The sequence below is a fragment of the Monodelphis domestica genome, chromosome 8, assembly GCF_027887165.1.
Source record: "Monodelphis domestica isolate mMonDom1 chromosome 8, mMonDom1.pri, whole genome shotgun sequence".
NCBI lineage: Eukaryota > Metazoa > Chordata > Mammalia > Didelphimorphia > Didelphidae > Monodelphis > Monodelphis domestica.
This window is the reverse complement of record NC_077234.1, coordinates 246,987,551-247,005,375: the sequence shown is the minus strand read 5'-3', so window position 1 is coordinate 247,005,375 and position 17,825 is coordinate 246,987,551. Positions and strand designations below refer to the sequence as shown.

Below are 17,825 nucleotides of genomic sequence, written 5' to 3'. Positions count from 1 at the left end.
CTTTTCAACAGTATATGGTACATTCATAAAGACTGACCATGAACTAGGGCATAAAAACATGGCAAACAAATGCAGAAAAGCAGAAATAATAAATGCAACCTTTTTAGCTCATAATGCAATAAAAATAATAATCAGTAAGGGTACATGGAGAGGCAAATCAAATATTAATTGGAAATTAAATAATATGATTCTCCAAAATCGATTAGTTAGAGAACAAATCATAGAAACAATTAATAATTTCATTGAAGAAAATGACAATGATGAGACATCCTTTAAAAATCTATGGGATGCAGCCAAAGCAGTGTTCAGGAGGATATTTATATCCCTGAGTTCATATACTAACAAATTAGGGAGGGTAGAGGTCAATGAATTGGGCATGCAAATAAAAAAAAAATTGAAAGTCAACTAATCAAAAATCCCCATATGAAAACTAAATTAGAAATCCTAAAAATTAAGGGATAACTTAATAAAATCAAAAGTGAAAGAACTATTGAACTAATAAGACTGGAAGCTGGTATTTTGGGGGAAAAAACAAACAAACAAAATAGACAAAGTACTGGTCAATCTAATAAAAAAAAAGGAAAGAAGAAAACCAAATTAACAGCATCATAGATGAAAAGGGAGACCTCACCTCCAATGAAGAGGAAATTAAAGGAATCATTAAAAACTATTTTGCTCAATTATATGGCAATAAATATGGCAATCTACGTGATATGGCTGAATATTTACAAAAATATAAATTGCCTAGATTAACATAAGAAGAAATAGAATTCTTGAATAATCCCATATCAGAAAAAGAAATTTAACAATCCATCAAAGAACTCCCTAAGAAAAAATCACCAAGGCCTGATGGATTCACAAGTGAATTCAATCAAACATTCAAAGAACAACTAATCCCAATATTATAAAAATTATTTGACATAAGCAAAGAGGAAGTTCTACAAAATTCCTTTTATAACACAAATATGGTACTGATTCCAAAACCAGGCAGGTCAAAAACAGAAAAAGAAAACTTTAGACCAATCTCCTTAATGAACAAAGATTCAAAAATCTTAAATAGAATACTAGCAAAAAAAGACTCCAGCAAGTCATCACAAGGTGATATGATCAGGTGGAATTTATACCAGGAATGCAAAGATGGTTCAGTATTAGGAAAACCATCCACATAATTGACCATATCAACAAGCAAACCAACAAAAATTACATGATTTTCTCAATAGATGCAGAAAAAGTCTTTGACAAAATACAACACTCATTCCTATTGAAAACACTAGAAAGTACAGGAATAGAAGGTCCTTTCCTAATAAATAATAAACAGCATTTATCTAAAACCATCAGCCAATATCATCTGCAATGGGGATAAACTAGATGCATTCCCAATAAGATCAGGAGTGAAAAAAGGATGCCCATTATCCCCTCTATTATTTAACATTGTACTAGAAACACTAGCAGTAGCAATTAGAGAAGAAAAAGAAATTGAAGGTATTAAAATTGGCAATGAGGAGACCACACTATCACTCTTTGCAGATGATATGATGGTCTTCTTAAAGAATCCTAGAGAATCAACTAAAAAGCTAGTCAAAATAATCAACAACTTTAGCAAAATTGCAGGATACCCACATAATAACAAAATAAATCCACATAAGTCATCAGCATTTTTAAATATTTCCAACATATCTCAGCAGCAAGAATTAGAAAAAGAAATTCCATTTAAAATCACCCTAGACAATATAAAATACTTCGGAATCTATCTGCCGAGACAAACACAAGAACTATATGAACACAACTACAAAACACTTTCCACATAATTAAAACTAGATCTAAACTACTGGAAAAACATTAACTGCTCATGGAAAGGATGAGCTAACATAATAAAAATGACCATCCTACCCAAATTTATATACTTATTTAGTGCCATACTGTTGTGGAAGAGGCATGAAGAAAGGGAGGATTTACAGGACAAGCCAGGCATGATCTGTCTTTCAATTAAAGTGAAGAGTCCAAACAGAATGTTCCCAGGAGGAGGCAGTTGGGAGCCTGGCCAGAAGGGAGGAACTGGTTCTCTCTCTGGGGATGACTGACCAAAGGAGAAATCTCTTCTCTGGGCTCCTGATCAAGAGAGACTGGCTTTCCTGACTTAGGCAGAGAGAGAGAGAGAGAGAGACCTTTGGGGTTTTGACAGAGTCTGGACTTGAATTACTCAAGCAGAGATTATTTGACTAAAGAAGAGAAGAAGAAAAATACTTGTCCTCCATTTCTCTGGCTGTCTCTGTGTCACAATTGTGACTAGCTGACATTTCCTAAAACCTTCATAACCCTTCCTTGTAGATTGGGGACAATCCTCATCCCTCTTACCTCAATCCCCATTCTGTTTGTTACCAATAAACCCCTTTACTTGAGAAAAGTAGAGTAAAGAATATATCTCTGAAATATCATAGTTCACTCGGGGGGGAAGGGCGAAGTCAAAAAGCTTCAAGAAGAAGGTGGTTAAGGGAAGTGAAGGAGGGTAGGAAATAGTTTGATTTATTAGCCTTTAGGGATCAATAGACAACTCCAGAGTAACCTCTCTAGCAGTATCTATCTCCCTAACATTATCTCTCATCTATCTCCATAGTAAATAGGCATTCCTGTAGGTTCCCCTTAGCAGCTCTCTAGCAAGCCAGAGTATTCAGATACCACAACCAGAAATGGTTCGCCACAGATCATCCATTTTATTACAATATCCATCAAACTACCAAAAAACGTTTTTTACTGAATTAGAAAAAAACACATAACAAAGTTCATTTGGAAGAACAAAAAAATCAAGGATATGCAAGGAAATCATGAAAAAAAATGTGAAGGAAGGTGGCCTTGCAGTCCCAGATCTCAAACTATACTATAAAGCATTGGTCATCAAAACAATATGGTACTGGCTAAGAGACAGAAAGGAGGATCAGTGGAATAGACTTAGGGTAAGTAACCTCAGCAAGACAGTCTATGACAAGCCCAAAGATTCTAGCTTTGGGGACAAAAATCCACTATTTGATAAAAACTGCTGGGAAAATTGGAAGACAGTATGAGAGAAATTAGGTTTGGATCAACATCTCACAGCCTACACCAAGATAAACTCAAAATGGATGAATGACTTGAACATAAAGAAGGAAACTATAAGTAAATTATGTGAACATAGAATAGTAAACATGTCAGATCTTTCAGAAAGGAAAGACTTTAAGACCAAGCAAGAGCTAGAAAAAAATCACAAAATGTAAAATCAATAATTTTGATTATATCAAATTTAAAAGTTTTTGTACAAACAAAACCAATGCAACCAAAATTAGAAGGGAAGTAACAAATTGGGAAATAATCTTCATAACAAAAACCTCTGACAAAGGTCTAATTACTCAAATTTATAAAGAGCTAAATCAATTGTACAAAAAATCAAGCCATTCTCCAATTGATAAATGGTCAAGGAACATGAATAGGTAATTTTCAGTTAAAGAAATCAAAACTATTAATAAGCACATGAAAAAGTGTTCTAAATCTCTTATAATCAGAGAGATGCAAATCAAAACAACTCTGAGGTATCACTTCACACCTAGCAGATTGGCTAACATGATAGCAAAGGAAAGTAATGAATGCTGGAGAGAATGTGGCAACATGGAGACATTAATGCATTGTTGGTGGAGTTGTGAACTGATCCAACCATTCTGAAGGGCAATCTGGAACTATGCCCAAAGGGTGAAAAAAGACTGTCTGCCCTTTGACCCAGCCATAGCACTGCTGGGTTTGTACCCCCAAAGAGATAATAAAGAAAAAGACTTGTACAAGAATATTCATAGCTGCACTCTTTGTGGTGGCAAAAAATTAGAAAATGAGGGGATGCCCTTCCACTGGGGAATGGCTTGTGGTATATGTTGGTGATGGAATACTATTGTGCTAAAAGGAATAATGAACTGGAGGGATTCCATGTGAACTGGAACAACCTCCAGGAAGTGATGCAGAGTGAAAGGAGCAGAACCAGGAGAACATTGTACACAGAGAGTGATACACTGTGGTACAATGGAATGTAATGGACTTCTCCATTAGTGGCAATGCAATGATCCTGAACAACTTGGAGTAATCTACAAGAAAAAACACTATCCACATTCAGAGGAAAAACTGTGGGAGTAGAAACACCAAAGAAAAACAACTACTTGAATACATGGATATTGGCCTTCTTTCCCTGCGATATCCATCCAATAAGCCCAGCCAGCTTCCTTCTCCTAGAAGTGAGTTCCTCCTATATTCTCTAGCTTCCATTTTGTGGAGGAGCCTAAGCCAACCAACCACCTTTCATTCCATTCCAGGCACTTCTAACTTTCAGATTTTTCCCTTTCCCCAGGTTTTACCTTTCTTTGTTATGTTGTCTTTCTCCATTAGAATGTAAACTCTTTGAGGACTTTAAGGGACTGTCTTTTTTTTTTAATTATATTTGTATTCCCAGTACTTTGCATAGCTCATGGTAAATAACAAGGACTTCATAAATACTTGTATCCTTTCTTCCTAAACTATGTTTTTTTAATATATCATGATTCTGTGGGAACTGATGCAGAGTAAAATAAGCAGAACTGGGGGAACACTGTACCCAATAACAGCAATATTAGACAATAATCATCTGTGAAAACTTGACTACTCTCAGCAATGCAATGATCTGGGACAATCCTGGAAGACTTATGACTGGGAATGCTCTCCACCTCCAGAGAAAGATCTGTTGGAGTCATCTTTCACAATATTGTATTTATGGTTTTATTTTGGAGTTTTGGTTACGTATTTTGTAAGTTTGCTCTTACAACAGTGACCAGTACGAAAGTGTGTTTTGCATAACAACAAAAAATTTTTTTAAATGAAAAGAAGAAAATTAATATATCGTGATGTTGTTTTTATGCAAGTATTACATAAACTATCATTGCTGATATTTAAATATCTTTGAAACAATGAAAGGAGTAAAAGTATACCACAGATATTAAATGTTATGAGGCTTAATCATTACCGATTTCAGTAGATTATTTTCTGCCATGCGAGGTAATCCTGCAAAGAACACTTTAATTTCCAGAAAACCATTTTTGAAAGGTTTGAAAAGGCGCCCAGGGCTGTTTATATTCATCACTGCTTCTTTGGCTATTTTAACACTTATACTGTTTTCTAATTCTTCAACAGATACCTAGAATCAAAAGGAACATATTGTAACTAGTTATAGTGTGAAATGTTGGGTTTGGTAAATTAAATTACTCTTAAAAGTAGACAAGATTTGGATTAAGATAATAGCATTTTATCACAAATTCAGAGCAATATGGAAAAGAAAAATGCAAATGTTAGTGTACTATAGAATATTTTTTTAAATACCAGTGTCCCACAAAACTAAACAGATATACTGTAAAGTTGGGTAGAAGACCTTTTTAATTACGGTTTACATATGTATTGGGGACTTCTGAGGGTGTAGAACAACTATAAGATATTAAACACTTGTCTAATCATTAACTTAAGAATAAAATGTTAAAGTAATCAAAAGGGAATTGGAACTTCAAATATCCTATCTATTACATAGAATATATATGTCTCATTTTCAGGAAATCTAAAGATATTTAAGCTACAGCATTTCAAATGATCTGAAAATGAATTTTTTAACAAGGTTTTTAATTTGGCTTTTTCCATTTTAAACCTTTTATTCAAAAGTTGTCAAGAAAAATTATTGAAGAAAAATTATCTATGTGAGTTAATTGCAAGAAATGTTTGTGATTTTTTCATGTAAAATAACTAAATATCAAAAATTTTCTTACATTGGCCCCACTATCATTAAGTAGCATGACTCACTTCAGTGTATATTACTTTATAGTCAGACTACCTGGGTGATTTACTCTACATCACAAATTTGTTCCTTAAAAATTATTTTAAGTTGTATTTTTTTCATTTAAAATTATTTTTATGAGCTTTAACAATGTATATTTACATTGTTAAATGTATGAGATTGAATGAGATATACTCAACAGGATGACTGATATATATGCTTTTAAATTAATACATGTACTAATATCAATCTAAATCTTTTATAAGTACTTATCTAAAATGACTTTTATTTTTTATATAGTTTTCTACCCCAAATAAGTTCCTATGAAACATTTCATAACTTACTAAGCCATCAAATTTATAAATATATTATAATATAATTGTATCCAAAAATAATTTAAATACAATTGGAACAATATACAAATTACTAAAATGTTTTAGTTTAAAGAAAATTATTACACATACATTCAGAACCTATTATATTTTCAAATCTGAACTATTTTCATTAGTAAATGTTCTTAAACTTTAATCTGATGGAAAATTATCTTTAATTTTAGAACTTGGATCCTCTAAAAGTAAGGCCATATCATGACATAACATGATAATTTCATTTTATCATGAAGCCCTTATTCCAGGGATTATTTTTCTAAAAAAAAGCGCTTCCATAAGATGCTATGTTCTATCTCTGATGAGGGTCAACTTATACTAGATTGTAATAAATGACCGCCATGATCTTGATTTCCCAGGTTTAGGGAGATACTCTGAATATATCTGGCATTCTTTACCAGCTCTTTTCCTCTCAGAGCCTTAATTTACACACCTATAAAATGAGGTTAATAATGTATATAATGCATTTCTCCATGTTTTTATAGCACTTTGTAAAATAATATAGTAAAAATATGTAAAATAATAAGAACTTGTATTTATTTGCAAGTATTTTGCAAATAAATACAAGTTCTTATTATTACCTGATTTTTGACCAATATTTTTCCTCCAAATCCATTCAAAAAGCATTTACTAAGTGCCTACTAAGCACTGTGCTAGGAACTCTGACACCATTCTTTAAAATTAGCCAGGATTCTATAACATATAAAATTGAGGTATCCAGCATGGTAAAAGCTGGATGAAATGGAACCACAGAAGAGCAGATGATAGGAATGGATATAAAATTCTGACTAAGTACATTTATGCATCAGTGGTCCATTACTGAGAATATCACGGTTATCTCTCAATCTATGAAATCAAAATCATGGAGGGCACAAGAATCACATGGCCCTCATCAGAGATCTCCTTTGAGGTCTACAATAGTGAAAGTCACTGAAGTATCCAAAGGAAAGTCCAGGGCTGGACTGGAGTGAGCTTGTGCTGACTTGCAAACTGACATTCCGTGACCTATTTACTGTGCAGTCATTTTCCTGAATTCTCTTTGAGTGGCAAGGCACTGGGACCCATTGCTCCCAAAGAAGGAAATATAATCCTAGTCTGGGGGATCATCTGATTTTATATGCCAACCACCAGGGGCCATTAGGGTTCAAAAGAGCTTTGAGGACATGGAAGCCCAACCTCCTTCCTTAATACCTGAGGCAACTAGAAAGAGAGATGAAGCAATTTGCTCTTAATTGTACAACAATTAATATCAAAGCTAGGGTCTGAACCCCAGAATCCAGACTCAGGTCCCACGCTCTCTCCTCTGTGCCAGGCTGCTTCTTGGTTTTCCATTTTGGCCATGAGCAGTGATGATTAATTGCCAGTTGCTGTGAGCAGGTGGTTTTCTTTCCATTCCTCTCATCGGAAAAGCAATGACTTAGTTTCCTCTTAGCATAAGAGAGTAGTCATTGATTCTCAAAAGAAACATTAATAAATATCTTCTCGCCTCTTCTTGACAGGAATTCCTTGTGCTCTATTACATAAAGCATTGCTCATGGTAACCAGAATGAACACTTGCTTTGGAAGATCATCCAAAATATTTTATTCCAAAGCATTCCCATTGGCAAGAGGCCACTTAACTCAGCTTTTACTGCCTATGTAAAACCCATTTATCAATTTACCTTTATGCATGTTACCAAAAACATGTATATTTTTTTTATATAAACTATTGAGTATGAGGTGATAATTGGCCAAGGGAGAATGTAATTAAAATTATTATTTTTGAGTCATTTCAGTTGCATCTGACTCTTGGTGACTGTATTTGAGATTTTCTTAGCAAAGATACTGAAGTGTTTTGCCACTTCCTTCTTTGGCTCATTTTACAAATGAAGAACTGAAGCATACAGGATTAAGTGACTTGCCCAAGGTCACAAAGTCTGAGGCCTTTGATTGGAACTCAGAATGATGAGTCTTCTCGACTCCAAATTCGGCACTATATTTACTGTGCCATCTAGTTGTCCGTGTCTAAATGATTATGACTCACTAAATTTAGGACTGGACTGGACCTTATAGATGACGGTAATCTAACCTTTTTATTTCACAGATGAGGAACTCTCCCAAAGCATTATAGATATTGGGCCAGGATCAGAATCTCTCAGTTTCTGGATCGGTTTTCTTTCCAAGTCTTAGGAATAGCACAGATATATTATTAGGGAATGAATCCCCATATTATTTCAATACATTACAATGTAGTGTATTTTGCTCTATTTTATATAACATCAGATAAACCTGAATTTTACATCAAAGTTGCTATTTTTAAAGTTGTCATTTAATTGCTACTAAAATCAATTATCACTGAACTTTATAGAAATATACCAGAAGTTTACAGGTGAAATTAGAGGTTGGTAATCTGAAAACTTACTATGTTCCATAGACCGTTGTTAATAATTTTGCCACCACTTGTGACTTTAGTGCCATGTTCATTTTTGAACTGAATTTCAATTTTCCCATCACGCAGGGCAACCAAGAACCATGCTGAATGATCAATGGATTCTGCATAGAGTATAATACCTTCTGGGTCATAGGTCCGAAAATCAAACTCAGCTGAAAACCTAACAACAAAATGAGAGATGTCATTCAGTCAATGTGTGAGATTTTGGAAGGTTTAGGACATAACTCTTGACTGTACTGAAAGATTTGTTCTCAAAAATGAAAGTGGAGCCATTCGACAAGAAGAAGAGAGAGGAAGGCAATGATTCTTCAGTGAACCCACGTCCACAGACAGGTGATGGGACTGGAAGGAATTATCCCAAGGATGCCCTGTACTGGATTTCAGCAGTGGGTTTCTCTACTCTCTTGAGAGCAAGAGAAACATTTCTCCCCCAGATGGCACTGAAGAGTACCATTTTGTTCTGAAGTGTAAGAAAAGGCAAATGAAGCCTTTGAAAGAGGAAAACAAAATTCAATTCAGGAAACGTGAAATGAAGGAACACTGAGAGCAATGCTGCCTTGAGAGTCCCTGAGGAGCTGGCTTCCAAGGCTACTACTGCCACTACCTAGCGGTAGAGCCCTGGCCCAGTCACTTCAGGTTCTGGCTTTTAATTCAACTAGAGGGTTCCTTCTAGCTCTAAAGAGTTGGTGTATAATGCTACCAAAAAATCACTTGTGCTCTCCAGGATCTCATATTCCACTTCAGGGTAACGTGCATAGAGAAGAGAAGAGCGAAGCGAGGTCATCAGAGCATGTAGAGCACTGACTAGGGGTGGAGTGTGAGAAGAGGGAGTAGGAAAAGCTTCATGGAAAAGATGAACCTGCGCTAAGCCTGGAGAGAAGATGGCAATTCTGAAAGTCAAGCATGAGGAGAGAGTGTGTGTCAGACTTGGGGAAAGTGTGCAGATACTAGAGATGGGAGGCACAGTGTCTGTTTGGGGGAAAGCTGGTAATCCAATGTGGTTGGAATGAGTTGGATGAGGAGGAGTAAAGAAAGAGACACAGAGAGGAAGAAAGACACAGAGACAGACAAAAGGAGGCAAAGACAAAAAGGGATGCAGAGAGCGAAAGACAGACAGATTTGGGCTAGATGTTTTACAGAGGGATTTTATAGGTTTCTATTTATACCTATGTGCGTGCGCACACACTCCAGAAGGTCGTTGGGCACCTCAGACTCAACAATTCTAAAACAGAACTCCTTCTTTTCCCCTTTCCACTCCTGAATTTCCTAATTACCCTCAAGGAGAACACCGTTCTCCCAGTCAGCAAGGCTAATGAACTACGTCTCATCCTCTCTTCCTTATTCTCAATCACCCCATATAATCCATTCGTTTTTCATATTTTCATTTCTGCCTTCATAACTTGCCCCAAACCAGATAATTATAAGCCAAGTTTAGGTCTTCGTTCTCTCACCCCTGGACTATTATAATCGCCTTCTAAGTGTTCCCTTTGCCTTAAGTCTCTCCTCACTCCAATTCATGCTTCACTTAGCAGCCAATGTGACTGTGTCGTTCCCCTGCTCAAAGAGCTTCCTCATCAAACAGAAATTCCCTTTTAAGCTCTTCCTATCTGGAACGCTTGCTAACCTTTCCATTATTCTTCCTTCTTTCCATGATCCAGTGACAAAGCTTACTGGCATCTTACTTGCATCTTTGTGCCTCTTTGCTGACTGTTCTCCATCGGCTGTACTTTCTTCCTAGCTTCCCCAGATTCCCCCACAATGGAGCTCCAATTACCCTTCTGTAAGGGACTGTTCTTTTTGAAATGACCTTCATAGACTCCACATACCTTGAACGCACCTAGATGGCGAGGAGAGCTAGCATTGACGTAGCACCCCCTACTTTTCAGGCATGACACTTTACATACCTTATTTGATCTTTATAACAATCCTGAGACGTAGGTCCTATTTTAGAGTTGAGGAAATTGGGGTAAACAGAGGTTACATGGCTAATAAGTAAGTCTGAGACTGAGGCTGGGTCTGGTCTCAGGTCTTGCTGACTTCGGATGCAACATTCGATCCTCTACACCACTTAGCTGCCATTTCTGAACACCACTGTCCCGTTTGACTACTTCAGAAAGAGCTTATGTTGCCTTACTAACAGGCTATGGTGAAGAATGGCACTACAGAGTCACATTTTAGAATCTTCCCCGGATACATTTACGCATTCTGGGACCACTAGACAAGGAAGGAAAGCAGAGAGCGCGTGAGGAGCTAAAGTAGATACGGGGAAGGTCAGTGCAGTTACCTTGAGTCACAACGAGCTCCTGGAATTTGAAGTATATGAGTGTAGCACAGAATTGATTGAATACTCCCTTCTACGAGACGTTTCTAATTGATTTGGCAATCCATGCAATTCACTGTTTGTCCATCTAACATTCTTCTTCTTCTTTCCTTTTTAACTAACTTCTAAAACCAAAGAGCTGAAATAGCTACTCACCTGGTGGCTTCTGGCAAACGGAATCTCAAGTACAAAACAGGGATCCCCACAAACTGCTCAGCCAAATAGAGTAATTCATAATTTTTTTCAAGGTTCAGAGGAAGACACAATGGAACAGCCTGGAGAAACACAAAGAAAAAAGTATATGTTCGTATCTCTGTAGTTCTGTAATGATGTTGCACAACTTTAGTCTGCTCCACAGTGGGATTTTTCTATGTTTGGGCTTTTTTTTTTTACAAATATACCCTGTATGATATACTTAAATACGCTGAGATTCCTCTTTGGAATCATAAAGTCATAGCATTCCTACTCATGGCTGTCTTAGCATCCACAGCTTCCCTCTGTGCCAGGCTTTGTAATTCAAGTAGTCTTCAATATTGTGACTCCTGATTCCTTTCCTTTCCTTTTCTTAATTCCCAATACAGTCTCCCTCCAGCATTTCTGTCCCTTAACTCCAGGAAATACCCATTTCTTCATATTATTGGGAAATCCTTTTTACATAAAGCACGCTTTTCATCTGCGTACCTCAAGGAGTCTAAGAGCTAGTTGTCATGTACCATTTCAGTGAAGCGATGATGCCTCGCAAAGTAGATTCAGGAAGTAGAGAACAGAAAAGTGCCAGTGGCCACACGGGGAGCAAAGCACCGACATGAGCCAGGCATGAGAGATCCTGGAATGAATGAATGAGTGTACCATTTCACAATAGCTTTCACATCACTGTGCAGAATCTTCTCTGAAACTTATTTTGAACTTGATTGTTCTTATCTTCCTGCATTGCCAGAGAGCAGAAAAGGATCTACACTGGGTGAAACCCTGTTTTTGAAACAATAGCTTTATTTGGTTGAATGAAAGGTGGTGTAGTCTTTTGTTTTCTAGCAATATTTAACAAGTGGAATTAAATTTGCAGACGCAGACGCGGTATTTGGTTTTAGGATTGTATTTTGCAAAATTCTCAATATCATGAGGAAGCATTACATGAGTGCCACACTCAAATCCTCACCTAAAGTGGTTTAGAAATAAAATTGTTGAAATTTTTGTCAGCTATTTGACTCAAAAATAGATTTATTTGTTTATATTTGTATAAAAATGCTAACTAAGGCTTATCTCCAATTTATCTGGTATATATGGATATAGATATTTGTACATAGTTATTTGCACATTGTTTTCCCAATTAGACTATGAACCCATTGGGAGCAGAACTTGTATTTTTGATTTTTTTTCCTGTATCCTCAGCATTTAGCACAGTACCTGGCACATAGTAGGCACTTAAATTCTGAATGTCTGAAGAACACAAAATTCAGTCAAACACAAGCATGAAAAGGAAATCTAATTGGGATCTATGAACCTGTGCTTTCCTTGAGTCTAGGTACAAAGATGAGTTAAGAAAAGGGGCGACTCCCTTTGTGCTTAGAACTGGCACTCTAAGATGGTCGCCATATTGTCAACCCATAACAAAGCAAAATAGTAGAGATTGAACAACAAAATAGACACATCGCTCCTTTGGTACTTTTCCCAAATGCCATATGTATGACTCCATATAAAATAAATAACTAGATTTAATTACAGAAAAAGATTCCAATCAAAATTTTAAATGAAAGAATCTAAAATTCCAATAAAATTAAATAGAAGGTGTAAAGAAATTTGTAAACCTCATTATATTATATTATATTATTGCTAATTCATTGTTATTATGTGAAATTGGTGCGGATGTCCCAATGATAAAATGCACAGCCTATGTTATCTTCCTGAGCCAAGTGATATAATTAAACCCAATTTGTGTAGACATATGCAGATTTTATGTTACTAGAATATTTTTCTAGAAGCCCAGACTTCTGATTTCATCCATGCAAGGGAATTCCTTGTGCATAAACTCCTTCCATTAAGATAATTCTACAACACATCTGCACTTTTGCCATCTTTGAAGTTTTCATAGAAGATAAAAACTTGGCCAGCTGTCACACAGCTAGTTAGTGTGTAACCGAATTCTGAACCCAGGACTTAGTGAGGTGGCACAGTAAATAGAGAGCCAGCTCTGGAGTCAGAAAGGTCTGAGTTCAAGAACCACCTTAGACAGTGAACAGCTACTTAACCTCTGTTTGCCTCAGTTTCCTCACCTCTAAAATGGGGATAATAATAGCACCTACCTCCTAGGGTTGTTACAAGGATCAAATGAGGCGATACTGGGAAATGCTTTGCATAGTGTGGTGCTATTTAAACATTAGCTATTTTTACTTAATTTGTCTATGCTAATGTGTATCAAAAGCTGTTCTGCAACTTATAGTCTTAGAGAATCACACGGGGGTACTTTCAACGTCAATGACTTGCCCAAGGAAACGCAGTCTTTATGGAGCATCATAGATCATAGCATCAGGAATTTTAGGGCTCGAAGAGGTCTTAGAAGTCAACTAGTCCAACCCCAGCGTGTAACATATCAGGCAATAAAGGACCAATGAGGACAAGTGACCAGCCCTTCAAACCCAGATCCTTTGATCCCAAATCCAACACTTTCTGTCCTTCCCTACAGGAATTGATCAGGTCTTCCTGTCTCTCAAGCCTGATATTTATCCATTATGCCATATTGCCTGAAGATATAAGCACAGAAATACTAATATTTTAAATATGCTAATAAAATGCTTATGATTGAGGCGCTCATTTTCAAAATTATGAACTTTGTATTCTCTATAAAAATTCCTAGTAACGTATTGTCAAATTTCACCTTCACTTGAGTGTGAGGAAAATACTTCATTTTACTAAGCTATACAATAACGTCTCTAAAGTCGTGTTTTTTTTCTTTAATAAAGAAAAATTTGTTACCTACACCCAGTCTACTACCAAAGGGGACCATTTAAACTAAATGCCTCCTGACTCTTGTGTCACTAATTAAAGCAAGCACTGAATATCATGGACCCTGATACACCCAATCCACACTAAATCATTCCAAGACTGTTTTCACTGGAACCTGAGCATTTTTCTAGGATCAAGGATTTTTCAAGGATGCGTGCGACTATTCAGATTCAGATGAAGGATACAGGTGGCTGGAAAATGCTTTCGCCAAGTCTCTTCATAGATACTTGTTTCTCTCATAAGAAATAGTCAATCTTTCTGGTTTCTGAAGTGATTCTGCTAGACTGCAGCTGCTTGATCAATGCCCTCCTTTTTCTCTACCCAAACTACCTGGGGAGAAACTTTTATGTTGCAGGGCTTTGGGGGTAAACAGTTATTAATAAGTGTCTGAGGTCTGATTTGAACTCGTGTCTTCCTGATTCCAGGTGCCAGCCAGCACTCCCTGTCCTGTACCATTTAGTGTAGGAAGAACTTCTCAGAAGGATTTGGCCACTTCTGAAAAAGGACGAGAGTGATGGATGGATTTGGCATGGGGAGATTTTTACCTCACAGTTCTTCTGGTCTTGAACAAGCCTGAATCCTTTCTTCCCATCACAGTAGCAAGTGTATCCTCCGGGGTGATTGACACAAAGTTGAGCACACGTGTTTTCTGCACATTCATCCACATCTGGGCAAAACAGAACACATACTTGAGAACTCAACCTTCACTTCAAAAGCACAGGATATGCCCTTCGAAGGCTATTGGAAATAGCTGACAGCATTTCTCCAGTGAAACAAATGTCTGTCAGAGCCTGGTTGTGAGATGGAGGAGATGCTGAATTTTTCAAATGTTTGGCTCTGGGAATCAGAATGACTCCTAACAGTATATTTTCCTCTTATACAAGGGAAGATTTGGCGTCCAAATAAATACATTTAACAACTGCTCCACAATTCTCATGTGTAGTATCTTACTTTTATGTGAGGAAATTTATGTAGGAAAAACAGAATGGATGATATCAAGATGTATAGAAATGTTAGGAGTACTAATCCCAATGCAGTGTCTTCCAATTCTGTATTAGAAGAATAAGAAAATAGCATTTATTAAAACTAAAATGTCAATGGGGGTTATTTAAATCATAATATAAGAAATAATTTTGATGGGATTATTCACTCACACTTAAGACCAATTTTAACGCAAAGCTGCGTTTGATTCATCTTCAAAATATTTTTTTATTTTTATTTTTTTAATAATATATTTTCATCTTCAAAATATTTAAGTGAAGACTGGAATTTTTTTATTTTCTTTTTAAATTTTTTTCCATGGTTACATGATTCCTATTGTCTCCCTTGCCTCTCCCCTCTCTCCTCCTGAAGTTGACAAGCAATTCCACTGGGTTATGCATATATTATCACTCAAAACCTATTTCTATAGAATTCATTTTTTATGGAGTAATCTTTTGAAACCCAAACCCCTAATCATATACCCACATAAACAAGTGACAAATCATAGGAACATTAGAATTTAAATATAGCATTCACTGCAAAAACAGAGTTTAGAATAAAGCACTTCTCTCCTCCTTCCTCCCATCCCCAACTTCTTTTATTTCTCCCTCGACTCCAGCGTTGCAGAGAATCAATACTGACCTGTTGCACTCCCCCAATAAAGGAAATCTGGAACACTACAGCACTGGCTGCTGGCAGAGGAGGGCACCTGACACCCTCCCTTCTGAGGCAGCCAAGAAGCGCTCTCTACAGGCACAGGAAGCCCGACCTCTGGATCAGCACTCACAAGGCAGCATGTTAGGAGAGAGTTTTTTGAGCTGCTGTCCAGTGTCTCGCCTGAGTCATCCTATTTTCTTGCTTCTCTATGTTTCTGGGGAGAACCTCATTAAGTTAGTCGTACTGGGAGCCATCGGAACCCTCCGCCAATGGGCTTTTACTGGGAAAAGCTGTGCTGCCAGATGAATGACTGCCACAACTCCACCAAGGTCCTGCCTTTGTGTGTCTCTTGCCAAAAGCCTGAGAAGCAGGTGTTTCGGATGGCACGCACAATTTTAATCTAAAAATCCCTTTCCTTGCCTAAAATTCCACCAATGCCTCTACGATGCCTCTACGATTCATTATAATACTAATACAGTGAGTTTACCAATGTAGGCTGCTAGTGGGAAGGGGGCTCAGCTAACCAACCCTACCTAACCTCTTGTATGGTGCTTCCCAGATGATCTGCATGTCAACCGGGGCAATTGCAGGGGCTGGAAAATGTTCCTGTTCTGCAGTTCAGTCCTTTGTCCATGAAGGTTTCCAAAGACGAGTCCCCACCCCAATGTGAAAGAGGTGCAGACTTGCACCCCAGAGATCTACAACACGACTTCAAAGATCATCTCAGACCCCAACTAAAATAAGGATTTAGCAAGAATGAATTGCTTGTCAACTCTTGGAAGGAGGAAGGAAGAAGGGAAGGAGACGACATGAATCAAATAAATTTGGAAAACTTATGTTGAAAGTTGTCATTAAAATAAAATAAAGTTAAAAAGCTTGAAAAATAAGAGGAGAGTCAAAAAATAAAATTCTGGCTATGTCACTAAAAAAAGAAGATGAAACTATGGTTTAAACGCGGGGACAACGGCCAGTAGCAGGGGAAAAGGAATTCAAAAGTCAATCTCAAAAGGTTTCTCTACTGAGCTGGCTGGGTGCAGGTGACTGGAGTCTACATCATTAAAGAGCTAAAAATTGCCTCTGCCATCTAGCTAAAGTGCTGGCAGACCCTTCCCACTATGGGTTTGAAGTCAGAAGACAGGCGAAGATAATCTGGTGCCAGCAGAGAATAATGTCCTGGAGACACCCAGTAGGGATACTGAAATGATAACACCAGACCCGGAGTTGTGGATGAACCCAGCCATACATGTTCTCTGGCCATTAGTAATCCCTATATCTATGTCATTTAGTGCTTTGGTAGCACGAATATTCCCTGAGTGGATCCTCTCCATGACCTGCAGTGTGGTAGGCTATGGAGGAGCATCCTTTTGTGTTTATGAGTTTCTTAGCCCTTATTTGGACATGATGTTTCATTAACTGTTTATTCAGTTTGAACTTGTGTGTCCTCTTATTGCCTGGAACAAGTAAAGCCAAGGACCACTGCAGTATTCTATATCTCTTACTTGAAGTGGGGCATGTCCTTTTGTAATAAAAAAGATTTTGTTCTCATGGCCCATAACAGGACTTAGACTGTATCTTCATTTAATAAGAAAAGATGATTAGCTCAATTATATACAAGAAATCATTAGGAAAAACTGTGATGATAACCCACCCCCCACAACTTTACCTTCACATTCCATTGAAATGGGGTTATATATATAGCCTTTGGGACATTCACATTCAAAGTCCCCTGGAGTGTTCTTGCACAAGGCATTCCCACAGACTTTTGATGAGAAAGCACATTCATTTATGTCTGTAAATGAAACCAACAACTACGTGTCACAAATAAAATTCATACTAAAGGATGCCAAGGAAATAAATCAATTTGCATTTAGGATCTGTCTTTCTTGGCTCTACTGTGAATTTAAGAAAGGGGAAAACAAAGTTCTGGACTAAAAATTGAGTTAAAGAATTGTATTTTCAACATTCAAAATTACCTAATCATGTTGGCCATTCTTCTCTTCTTCTTCGAGTTAGCATAGACATAGATGAAGGTTTTGAAATACATTCTTACTGCCATTACATCATTGAGAAAAAGAAAAAAATAGCTTTTCCCTACTCTCTTCTCTAATAGGAGGAAATCTAAAAGGAGGAAAATCAATCAAGGTCCTGATAATATTTGCTTTCTAAACACTTGAGATATTATTATTACTCATTCTCTGAGAATCTGTTAAGGAGATTTCCATTTTCCTTCTCATAGAAAAGGCTTCA

At 37.0% G+C, this 17,825-nt stretch overlaps 1 protein-coding gene across 1 annotated transcript in view; it reads right to left on the bottom strand.

Moving 5' to 3' along the window:
• The window catches only part of PROS1 (protein S), an 85,543-nt gene that overhangs the window by 14,377 nt on the left and 53,341 nt on the right, over positions 1 to 17,825 (bottom strand). Inside the window, exons 7-11 of the mRNA XM_007500789.3 lie at positions 17,242 to 17,367; positions 14,486 to 14,607; positions 11,097 to 11,215; positions 8,591 to 8,780; positions 5,009 to 5,179 (exon numbers count right to left, since the gene is read on the bottom strand). Coding sequence (XP_007500851.2) covers positions 5,009 to 5,179; positions 8,591 to 8,780; positions 11,097 to 11,215; positions 14,486 to 14,607; positions 17,242 to 17,367 — 728 coding nt within the window. The remainder of the gene's footprint in view (positions 1 to 5,008; positions 5,180 to 8,590; positions 8,781 to 11,096; positions 11,216 to 14,485; positions 14,608 to 17,241; positions 17,368 to 17,825) is intronic.